The sequence below is a fragment of the Parus major genome, chromosome 11 (assembly GCF_001522545.3).
Source record: "Parus major isolate Abel chromosome 11, Parus_major1.1, whole genome shotgun sequence".
Classification (NCBI taxonomy): domain Eukaryota; kingdom Metazoa; phylum Chordata; class Aves; order Passeriformes; family Paridae; genus Parus; species Parus major.
Genome location: NC_031780.1, coordinates 8,590,231 through 8,602,582, shown reverse-complemented (window position 1 = coordinate 8,602,582; position 12,352 = coordinate 8,590,231). Strand labels below are relative to the sequence as shown.

At 44.6% G+C, this 12,352-nt stretch overlaps 1 protein-coding gene across 5 annotated transcripts in view; it reads left to right on the top strand.

Moving 5' to 3' along the window:
- NECAB2 (N-terminal EF-hand calcium binding protein 2) overlaps positions 1–12,352 on the top strand; it is an 85,463-nt gene that overhangs the window by 41,641 nt on the left and 31,470 nt on the right. For all 5 annotated transcript variants that reach the window (XM_015639958.2, XM_033517251.1, XM_033517252.1 and 2 more), the window contains exon 3: positions 9,147–9,255. In XM_015639958.2, the coding sequence (XP_015495444.1) occupies positions 9,147–9,255 (109 nt within the window). The remainder of the gene's footprint in view (positions 1–9,146; positions 9,256–12,352) is intronic.

Sequence of the window (12,352 nt, the reverse complement as noted above, 5' to 3'; positions counted from 1 at the left end):
CCCATGGTCTGGGTTTGCTGCTGTCAAGGCACTGAGCTGATCCTTGAACTCAGTGGCACACACAGAACATCCGACCTCTGCTCCAACAGCAGAGCAGCTGTGCCCTTGCTGTGGCTGTTCCAGCAATTTCCTGAGAATATCAGTTGTCCTCTCCTGCTCTGTCTGGGTGCAGGAGGAAGCTGTAGCTTCAGGGGCTCATTTCCAGTGAAATGAAGCTTTTGGCTGCCCACCTGGAGATGGAAAGAAAGTAAATGATAGAATCAGGGATGGATGGGTTGGCAGGTACCTTAAAGCTCACCTAGTTCCAATCCCCTGGCATGGGCAATGACACCTTCCACTGGACCAGGCTACTCACAGCCCCATCCAGCCTTGCACTGAACACTTCCAGGGATGGGAAGTGACCTGATAAGAAGAATAACCTGATAAGAAGTGATATTTTGACTCGTCCCTATAGAGAAGCCCAGGTTTCCCTCCTTGCTGCTGCAGGCCAGGCACTGGTGTGTGTGTGTGTGTGACCTGTCCTCAGCCAGCCTGGGCAGAGGCAACATCTGTTACTCATGGAAGCTCCTCAGAGGCTTTTTCTTCAGATATGTGAAGGCCACTTGGAGTTGAGAAAGTCATGATCTCCCCCAGATCCCACACTATTCTTGTAGGAGACCTGAAGGAGAGCACATCAAGTGCTGCAGTGGTTTTACATCTCTGCCCATCACCCCAAGACTTCTGCCTCTCAGCAGAAATTTCATCCAGTGGGATGTACCTGGAGGTTCACCATGGCCTGGCAGGAGTAAGAGCCTTGCAACAGCATGAAACCATGTGTAGCTTCTGATGTGTGAGTGGGGAACTGCAAAAAAAGTCTCCCAAATAAACCCATTGTTCTGCTTTGATGTGGCAGGGCACAGGAGCAGATTTAAATATCTCTCTGTGATTCCCAGGCCACCTCTATTCTGTACACAAAGAAATGCTTAACCTTGCAGGGAATTATGTATCACACTGCAGTTTGCTGATGCATAAAAATTAACTATTTTTTGCATAGGAAAATAGCAGCTATGCTATTTAATAATTCAGTGTAAGTATCCAAATATCAGTTTTTCCTCCTACTATTTATTTTATTGTATTTTTCATTGTCTGTAGTAATTCCTGTCCAGAATAGTTGTTTTCAGGGCACTGCAGGAGACAGGTTCTGCTCTCTTTTAGCAAGGTCACCTTGTAAGAATTTTGCCTTAAATGCAAGGAGGATGAATTCAGGATTTACTGCTTTGGGATGGTTGAAGCACAGAGTAATCTTGTATTAACAGCAAGCTGTGCTGTCTTTGTGTTTCATTTTCACTTTAGATCAAATATTTAGAGAGGCTGCTAGTAACTCATGGCTTTGACAGGGGATTGGTAGAGGAGGTTTGCTGATGTTTTTTAAATCACAGAATGATTAAAGTTGGAAAAGGCATCTAAGATCATAGAGTACCCTTGGAGTCTATCAGTGAGTCCCCAAGTACCACACCTACAAGTCTTTTAAATACCTTCACAGATGGTGATCCCATCACTTTCCTGGACAGTCTGTTCCAATGCTTGGCCTCCCTTTCAGTAAAGAAATGTCTCCTAAAATCCAATCTGCACAGCTGTTTCAGGAAGGTGACAGAAGAAGGGTCTGCAACAAGGCTGCCTGGACAATAAACAGGAACTTTGGGGATCAAGTGGTAGAGATCAAAGGTTGATCCACTTCTCTCTGTACAATCTCCCCTAAAACAGAAATTCCAATTTTGTATAGCTGTATCTACAATGCCACATGTTACACCTAAGAGTTCAAATAAAAAAAGAAGGTGGGCAGTGTGGGAAGGGGAGATACTGAAGGCACTTTAATGAAGAAGGAAGTGGATGTTCAGGATAACAGAGAGGGGGTGAGACTGAACAGCAATGGAGAGAGCAAGGCAGGTGTTTGGATGTGTGGAGAACCAAAGCCTTTGGGAGAGGGAATGAGGCTGTTTGGGTCAGGAGGCTGCAAGCTCTGCACAGGAGCCTGCTGCTTTGCTGTGCTGGCCTGTGCTCGTGGAGCTCACAGGGCAGAGACTTTAAATGGGTAAATAAATCAAAGGTGCTAAAAAGCTATGGTTGTTCAAAGTCAGTGATCCATTTAATAGCACCCAATATAAAAAGGCAGTCTCAGGTCAACTAAGATGAAAAATAACTGAGAGGCAGTGGCAGTTGTATGTCTGGAGCTAAGCTGGGTCTGCTGATGGCTGCAACAGCTTGGAAACAGAGATTTGCTGATGGGGAGAGTGAAGGAACAGAGGTGAAGGTATGTCTCCAGTCCCTTCAGCAACCTCTAGAACAGCAGTGTGTTATCAGCATTATTCTCATACTAAATCCAAAGCACAGCACTGTTCCAGCCTTCAGGAAGAAAATTAACTCTATCCTAACCAAAACCAGGGCACTATTTATTTATTTATTTGATACTGTATGTCGATGGCATATAGCCCAGAGGTCTGGGCTGTGACACTGAGCAGTAAATTCCCTTGGTGCACAGCCATCCAGGGCACCTCCCTCCAGCCCCTCTTGTCTGGAGCCCAAGGAACCCATTGAGAATTCACATATTGCCTCTCAAAATGAATTCTGTGCCAGGTGGTTGCTTACTGCCAGCTCTGGTTTCCTTTCCTGAGTGTTTTCCCAGTGCTCTGCCCTGAGCCAGAGCAGTGTGTTCATGCACACAGGGTCCCAGGGCTCACATCACCTGCACTTCCCATTAATTACTAAGGAGCTGCAGCACGTGGAGGGGCTGACTCAGTGCTTTCCTTGTGCTGCCACAGATGTGAAGCAAATGCATTGAAATCAGCTATTGACATTCATTTTCTTTTTAAACTGAGAGCAAATAACTTGGATAGTGAGAGGAGAACTGAACCAGGTTACCTCCTGTTTTCTGGAGGAAAATGGTTTTCTGGAGAAAGCTTTGTGGACTACAGGCATTTCTGTCCAAATATTTTTCTGTTTGGGTGATTTTTGCTATAACTTCTATTAAGCAGCAATTGCATTGAACCTAGCCAGGCTATTCACACCCTGGAGAAATCTAATTCCAGCACTTAATTTATAAATAACTAGGAATTTCTTTGGAAGGCATTCCTAGATACCTGTGATAAAAATTCCAAGTTCAGTACAGTGGGTGAGCACAGAAACCACCACCCCGTCACACACACACACATTTAAATCAGGCCATTACAGCAGGGTGAGAATTATGTGGGAAAAAAGTAGTCTTCACAAAAGATAGTGAGGGAAAATGTGTTATATCTGTCCTGCCTGTCTCCCTACCTACCAGCTTACATTTGATAACTGCCTCTAGCTGCCATTAAAAATAATTTCAAAATTACTTCTAACTCTAGGATGACAAAAGGCTTGATTTCATGATAAAAGCTGAACAGCTTGGGGAAAATTCTGGCATGCTAATGGACACTGCTTAATGCCCAGGCTATTTCTGATGGGAATGAGGTGCAGTTTTCTGACTACAATGGAAATCCCATTTTTCTCCAGTCCAAGTCCTACAAGGAGCATTCCCAGCCATTGTCTGCTTGCTGCATGAAGCATTACCCATCACCCTAAACAAGAATCAGGCTTTAAGTTATTCTTCAATATCTTATACTGGCTGATGTGGTAATTTTGAAATGAAAGTCACTTTTCCCCTATTTTGATGGAAATGAACAGGATAATCCAGTCACAAAAAGGATCCACAGCCCTTCTATCAGATGCCATTCACAGATTTTGGGTACGTCCCAGTTTCAGTTGTACCACAGAACTTCATCCTATGCTGCAGAAAAGAAAGGAGAAGTGTAAAATTGGCTAAATATTGTTTGATGAAGTCTGTGCTTTGATGAAGACAAAAGTTAACCAAATTCCCAAAGAAGAGATGGTCTTTATTCCTGGGGTGAATGACTAGAGAGGGGAACTGGTTGACTTCTCGAGGGATATTCTTTCATTTACTTTGTGCCTCCGACATTCCTCCAAGGCCTCATCCAAGCACAGAAAGGAAAGACGTCCTGGGAAGATTAAAATCCCAAAGGTTTTCATTAACACATGGCACAAATTAGATGGTGAAGCTGGAAGAGAGCTGCAGGTGGCATTTGCCAGTGAGCTTTGGTGCGTGTGCCCAGCCTGCCCCGGAGCGAGGAGCGCTGGGGGCTCTGCACACTGGAGCTGTTGTGGGGTCACTGGCAGGAGGTGGGAGACACCACCTCAAAACTGTGCTCATGGCAAGGAGGCAAAGGAGGGGATCGTGCCCAGCACACATTCATCAAGTGTTTTGCAATGAGTTGAGTGAGCAAAACTCCAGATCCTGAGGTTCAATCCCTTGCTTTGTATGTGAAACTGCCTTCTGTGCCAGCCTTTGCATTGCTGTGCCAGCATCACCCAGGAGGTCCCACTAGCATTCCCAGCTGGCACTAGAAACGCACAGGAGTGCTTCAAACGGGGATTATTCACTATATGGAAACATCAGTCTCTCAGGTTGTCTGTGCAGATTGCTTGGTGTGGTACTGACCCTTGTGAAAACAGCTGTGCTGGGCATTAGTTAAGTTTCAAATTTTTGGAGTCATTCTGTAAATTTCTTTTGCTAGAAAATTACTGTAATTGTAGTCATTTCCTTGTAATGATGTGTGTTACATCTCATTAACAAAGGCACTTGCAGGAGCTGTGTTCCAGTGGCAGCAGCACCGTCCTTGTGCAGAGCCACCCAAACGTGAGCTGTGCTGCTCCTGTCGAGCTCCTGCGGCCCCTTCAGCCAGGTCTGGAGGTGAATCACCAGCCCTGCTTCCAGCTAAATGCAATTGCCCCCAGCAGAACACTGTGAGGCTGGAATTGGAGTGGGTGGATAATTTTTTTTCTGGCTGCTATGTACCTGACTCACTGGTGAGGGGCTGCAGAGCATTTTTCAGAGCAGGCTGGGTGATGCAGAGGACACAGCCCTTCTTTGCTCAGTGGAAAGGGTCATCACAGATCAGATATGTGGGCCTGGAGGTAATTTTCCCTAACATCCCAGGATGGAAAGCTCAAGCCCATATTTCCCTTTATTCAAATGAATAAAGTCGCTCCTCCTGGCTTCAAGGAGGCTGGATGAAGGGTTCAGGGTGGAATCCATCCCTGTTCTTGCTGGCTCATTTATCCACACATGCATACCCCAAAGAAAGAAGAAAAAAATAGAGTTATCATTTTTATTCACAAGCCCCAATAAAATCCAATTTACTTACCCATAGCTGTTGGGCACTTGCAAGTAAGCGGAGCTGAGAGCATTTTAGAACTCACAGAGTAATAAAAGTAAGTAATGAAGTACAGTAATAATAATAGCTAGGAAATACATTCATAATATATCTGGAAAATATATGAGCAGTCTCATCCTCATGTAATTGGAAACAGATTTAGCAAACTCAGGCTCAGAACAGTGACCTTATTTTGTAGCTTCTTTAAGCCATTTGTATCACTGAGTGAATTTCCAGATACTCGGCCGTCAGATTTCCTATACTTTGGACAATTTATGATCTCAGTTTGATTTTTTTCCCTGGGCTGTGTTAGCTGAGAGAACAGCTTGATTTTGTGGGTTAGAAGGTATAAAAGCCACTTCTGGACTCCTCACCTTTTCATGATGGCAAATGGAGATACAATAACATCCCAGCTGGGGCTTTATGATGCTCTCTCTGATGTCCTTCTCTCTTCAGTTAGTTTCAACTTTGATAACTCTGTTGGGCTGGTAATCTGCTTTGGTCTTTGCCTGTGATTGAATTATTTTGAAAAGCTAGGGTAAAATGAAGATTGCTCTCTCAGGAAGAAATGATGGCAGGATAGCTGTGGCCTGATTATCTCTTTTCTCAGCCGATCAGTGCCAGGGAAGCAATTTCTAGTTAGTGACACATGTCCTTGCTGGCAGCTAGGTGTTAACTGCAAGTGCTGGGCTTAAAGGGGAGGGAGGGAGTCAGTGAAAATAGGTTGCCTGCCTTTAGTACAGTTACCCAGACAAAAAGTCACAAATATTTGTGTACATCTAGATCTCTATATCTTAAGATCTTTAGATCTCTTTGAGATCTCTAGATCTTAAAAATGATGGAAACTTTATTTGGTTTAGTAAGATTAAATGAAGGATCTCAATTTTTCCATTATGCTTCCTGTCAAAAGTAGCTCTCAAGGGCTGAAAGATCCCAGAGCAGCTCTACAGAGCAGGGCCTGGGTGAGGCTGAACCAACTGAGGCTCTGCCTGTCCCTCTGGAGAATTTGTACCTCTTGAACCCAGCAGCTTTCTGCAAAAAATCTGCTTTCTGGAAGTCTTTTCCATTCTCTACTGAGTATAGACACTTCTGCTGTCAGAAAAAGCTGGGAGTGTCCTGATAAGGCTCCTCCTGGACCACAGTGTCCCATCAGCTCTTGCTTATCACAGCAGCTGCCAGCCTGGGGACCTGGTGTCGGTGCCACTGTGGTCAATCCTCCCCACCCGGGGTTTTCTAACAGTTTAATTTGAATTGGCAAATCCCAGCCCAGTCTGCTTCCTCTTATCACCCTGAAATTCCCTAAAGGCATCTTTGCCTGCTGGGCTCCACAAACCCAGGCTCTCAGGCTGTTCCACAATTATAGATATGCAGCTCAAGGATTATCTCCTTACTCAGAAAGGCTTTTGCTTTGTGTGTTTGCAGACAAATATTCCAGTTTATATTAAATAACCATCAGCTTTAAGCTGACTGGTGCTGGTAGCTGGGGGAGAGACAGAAGTCCTGAGCACTGCTTGCAAATTAAATTGGAACTTGCATTCAAATTCTGTGGGGTCAGAATACTTTCTGTTCTCTGGTGTCTCCAGACAATAAAAAATAAATAAAATTCACTGTCACCTCCTTCTTCCTGTAGATCCTTAAATCATCCTGTTTTTTCATTACTTGAGGCTGTTAAATGCCAACAAAAATTCAGTGCATGTTGGTTTCCAGTGATCTGACCTGTCATGGTAGTTGGTATCTGTCTACCTGTTCTCTCTGGAGACTCTGAGATAGGAATCAGGGAGTGCTTTGGCACAGATTTTAAACAGATATTTCAGAGGCTGCAGCAAAAATGCATCCTGGAGCACATTACTAAAAAGAAAAAACTCAAAAACCCAGAGCAAAACAAATCAAAGAAGAGTAAAATTAAAGAAGTTATAAGATGTAAACTAGATAAAGAGTGTGGATTTTTTGCTTCAAACCTTGTGTTTTTCAGAGTTAAGCAAACTGTAAATTCAGATCAAAGTACTCTCCTGAAAAAAAAAAAATCCACTTCACTCTACAGTTTCTCTTTCCCAGTAAGTTGATTTATGTGACTTCCCTGGGAATTTATTTCTGCTGCCCTCTGTGTGGAAGGACAGTTTGAAGGTGAACAAGCACTGATTTATGGTTTGCAGGTAAAGTGTTCCATATATAAAGAATTGTTTAGCCCTTGTGGGATTGAAATGCTGTCATCCTTTTGATCTCGGTGCTTGAAGATGTGCATTCATTGCCAGTCGGGATCAGAAGAAACCAAACCTTGATCTTGGCTAGGATACTGCATAAACAGGAGCAGAGGGGGAAAGGCTTCTTATCCAGTTGTGCAATATGGAGAGGTGGAGATGGATGGGGCTCCTGCTCTGGACAGCCTTTTTAACTCCTTCAGTGACAGGATGTCACCACTGGCTGAACCTCCAGGTGACACTGCTGAGGTGCTCCAAGCAATAGGTTCTTGCTGAAGTACAGCTGCTTTAGTGGTCTGTAATCAGAAATAGCAGATTTGGGACCCTGAGCTGTGCATTAGTATTCTGCACCCTGCCTCCTGCAAAAAGGGCACAGTTTGGGGAAGGAATGCAGAAAAACAATAAAGGCAGCTGGACCCTCTCTGTCCTCAATGAGCCATTGTGGTGCTCTGGAAATGGTGCCCTCTTCACCCAGTGTTGCTGTAGACTGTTCTCCTGCTGTGCTCCTTTCATAATTGCCAATTAAATGGGAATCTTAGACTCAGTTTATCACTGTTCTAAATTTGTCTATGCCAGGCAAGGGAAACTGGGTTAGCATTTGGCAATGCAGGTACATTTTAGGAGCAGCAGGCTTACTTTGGGGGAGAAATATTGATGCGTGTGTGGAGAGCTGGCTAATTTTGTCCTCTAGCATCATTTCCTGAGAAAGAAACAACGGGGTTTATTATTGATTTGGTTAAATAATAAATGATACATTTTCCTACCACAAACTAGGCAGCATTTCCAGTCTGTGATTCTTCTGTAGATATGAGTGGAAATATTTTAAGTAATATGTGACCTGGGGAAGTTTTCCCCTCACACCAGAGTGTGGTGTCAGCATCTTGGACAAGAAATGGTAAACTAAAGTTTCTTTAGAGTTTATTTTGTTTCTCTCCTGTTGCTTTATTGCTGAACTTCACAGGAGATTTCTCACAGCCAGCTCTGTTCCTGTCCACAGAGCACAGAGCAAGGCTCCAGATTTATCAGTTAAATGTAAGCCTTTGTCACCTAATCAGTCAAACTTGTGAGAGTCCTTCTTTTAGCCCCTTGTATATGAATTTGATAATTTATTTTTCTTCCTGGTCATTTAAAGAGTCTGTAGTAGCCCCAGTTTAAATTAACACTGGGACCAGTATAGGAAATAACATAGAAAGGCCAGATTTCCACATCAGTGAAATAGCTTCCATGTAACATTTCTGTCCAGAGCAGGGAGTTAACTGTGGTGGAGAGGATGCAGCTGGGTGGAGATGTCAAAAGATACTGCTGGGTCTGTTATAATTCCAGCCCAGGGTCTTTTCCTATCTAGTAAATGTCCCTTAATGAGTGTCCTGCATCATTTGAACGTAGGGTAGACAAAACACTCCATAATTTCCTCAGTGTAATTCAGTTTTAGGATGAGGCTCACCAGTTTCTCCTCTGGATTTGAGCCATGCTTTGGGTTTACAGCCCAATTAGTTGCCAATGGCCAGTGCATCCATACCCAGGAGCATCTTCCTCAGCCAGAGCTACAGGGTCCCACCCTGAGGCCTGTGAGCTCTGCAGTGGCTGAGGGCCAGTTTTGCAGAAACAGTTGGAGCTAATTTTGGTGTGAATCTTCAAATTTGTAAATAACTCTTGATTTTCAGCCTTGCCCCCTCACTTTGCTGTTCCCTAATGGCAGCTGTGTTGCTGTTTGCAGATGATGGGAAGCTGTCCCTGGAGGAGTTCCAGGCCTTCTTTTCTGATGGGACACTCAACGAAGAAGAACTTGAGAAGCTCTTTCATACCATTGACTCAGACAACACCAAGTAAGTTCCATGTGCTGACCCCCTTCCATCTCACAGGGCATTTGGATCATGGCAGGGGTGTGCAGCAGCAGTGCTTCATCTCTGCACAGGCTGCAGGAGTGCAACTCACTTTGCAAAACTTAGCAAAATCTCCATTTCTGCTTGGTTTGTGTCTCATCCTGACAGCCATTATGAATTCTTGTGTCCTGGTGGTTTTTTCAGGCCATTTCCAGTAGTGCAACCTGGCCTTTACAGCATCTGAAGCAGTGCTTAGTTTAATGTGGGCATTTAAATACCTCTTTAACTTTTTCACTTTATCTAAAAACTTTGCTGTGCTATAAAAGGCAGCAGAGTGAATCTCTCTAAGGTAAGACCTATCCTGTCTCTTTGTGATGTCTCTGTATCCCCCACACCTGGACCATGCCTCCTTCACTTCCAATCCAGAAAATCCCCTGGGAAGTGGTGACTGTTCTAGCACTTACAGAAACGAGCCCCTTTATCCTCAAGGTGATGCTCTTCCAAAGGCCTGTAGCCCCTGTTGTGGATGCTTTGCCTCTGCTCTGGTCCAAAGTGGCTGTTCTGGCCACACAAAGCCTGGCCAAGGCAGCGAGGACTGGACCCAGGAGCAGCCCTGCACTGTCAGCATCATGGCTACAGCAGCAGCAGGGGAAAATGATGGCAGAGGAGGGCTCTAAGTGTGCCTTTAGTCTGACATAACATCAAGGTTGAAGCTGAACACGGCACCTGAGCGCTCTCCCTGAGCATCAAGTGTCTGCAGGCTGTGCCAGGCTCAGATTAAGCTGACAGACTCATTAGCAGCTGATGTTTCCTTCCCCCCTCTGTCTTTGCTGCCTCTCCCCTGTGCTCCCTCTGCCTGCCTTTGCCTTTGGTGGGGTCTGAGGTGTTTGTGAGCCCCCTGACAGTGTCTGGTGCCAGCAGCATTTGGGATCAGCCCAAAGCCATGGTTTTCCAGCAGGTAACAGCAGCACTGGGCACCAGCACAAAGGACACAACCCACTGGTGGGGTTTCCCTTTCCAAGAGGAATCTGTCTCCAAAAGCCTGAGTGGTTTTGTCTGTTTGAAAATACAAATGAAAACCAGCTCTGAGTCATATTCCAGTGTGACTCCTATTCCTCTGGGGAGAAAAAAATCTGTCCAAAAAGCTGAAGAAAAGAGAATCCTATTTCAAATGAGACGTCTTGAAGCAAGAGATTTAAAAATAATAATCTGGTTAATTATAAAGCCTTCTGGCAGCAGGGAGATGGAATTTTGCCCATGTGAGTGGTGCATTTTTACCACCCATCCAAAAGATCCCCTGGAAATCAGTGATTGTGCTGCTGGAGGGCACTGGCACCAAAGCAGCAGCTGTAAAACTCATCCACACAGTACAGGGACTGCTGAAGAATTTCCAAGAGCAAAGTTAATCAGAGGTTTCTCAAAATAATGTATTTCCAATGTGTGTACTCCCCAAAGTTTATTCCAAGGTCAAAAATACTGAAGACCAGCTTGAGCTTTACCTTTCCCTGAACCAAAGAAAGTTTAATGACCTTATTACTAAAACTATCTGGGAACGATCCATCCTTTCTAAAGGCTCTTCTTCCACAGGCACTGAATTGGTGCCTCATGCTCTGTGGGTGTACTTATCGAGCTCCAGGTGATGCTCCCAGATGGGTTCTCATCAGATTCTGGGACCTGGGTTCTCACCTGCCTCTGCTCTGAAATCATTTATGGCATTGCCTGAATTTATCAGTGCCCACCTGGCCTTTGGAAGGATGCAGATGGTTCATGTGCAGTCCAGGGCACGTGGGGGTGAGTGTGGCCATGTTCCTTCTGTCTCCTTGAAACGGGAAATTGGATTGCAATCTGGTTTTGCTTGGGGATTGTAGGGAATTTGCAGCTTGCTCCCAGCCTTAGTAAGGGACATCTTCTAAACTGGACAGAGAGAAAATGTGCCGTTTGTAAATGCCATGCAACAGTGCTGCTGGCAAGGAGCCTTGCTGAGCAGCTCCCAAGCGTGACAGGAGCTCCCACAATTCAGGAGGATTTGTCTTTAGCCAAGCTGGCTTGATACAGTCATCAATACCTGTTAGGGACTGATGCTTGCAGAGCAGTGGAGCATCTGCTGTTCTTGGCTGGAAGGAAAAGCAACGAGCTGGTCACGCTTCCAAGTTAAATCCTTGCATGAATTGGCACTTGTTTATTGATTTAGAAAGCATAGACATCTACAGCAAATTTATCAAGTTGGGGAAGGAAAATATTCCTTGTTTTTAATCTGCAAGAGCTGTCTCAGTCTTCAGAAAACCTATTCTGAGCCAGGCTTCCTTCTGCAAAAGTGTTTTTCACTATGAACTGAGAAGTTTGCTTGACTGCAGTCTTGTGTCCAGTACAGTCCTTCACGTCCAAGTCATGTGTGCTCTTCCCCTTGCTGTGCCTTTTGTTACCCTCAGAGGGAATTGGGAGCTCTGTGGGAGCCTGGGCAGGGGGATGCTGGCTCCAGGCACTGGGGCTGCAATCTTGAGTGCTGCTGCCACTGAGTAAGAGATGTGGAGATTTCATTTTTCCATTTTACAGGGGAATGTAGGAACAATATTAATTTTATCTTTCCCAAAGGCTGTTTGAATTACAGTTTTTGCTATTTGATAGAAGTTTATTTATTTTTAATTTTTTTGAAACTCTGCTTTATCTCCTCATTTTTCTCATATTGGCCATTGTGTTTGTTTAGTGTGCAAAACAAGGTTTGCTATTGAGATTACATTACAGCAAGAGTAGAAAATGAAGAAAATTATGTTCCTGCTGATTATTAGTAATTGCTGCTACCAGACAATTACAAAATGTTGATTCAATTTCCTGGAGTATTTTTAGAATCAGAGAGCTGCCTTACTGGAGTAGATAAAATGAATGTCTGTACCTGTTTCTTGACTGGGATTAGCTGGGGAGACAGTGGAAAAGAGAAAATCTGGTCAGAGGAGTGGGAGGATGATGTGGGTTGTGGGTGAAGGAGTAGCTGTGCTGCTCTGGTCAGTCCTGAGCAGCAGTGGCTGGAGGAGTCTGTGCTTCTATCCCAGAGCCCAGAGAGACCCCACTGACAGCAGGGTTCACTTAGGAGGATGTTGAACTG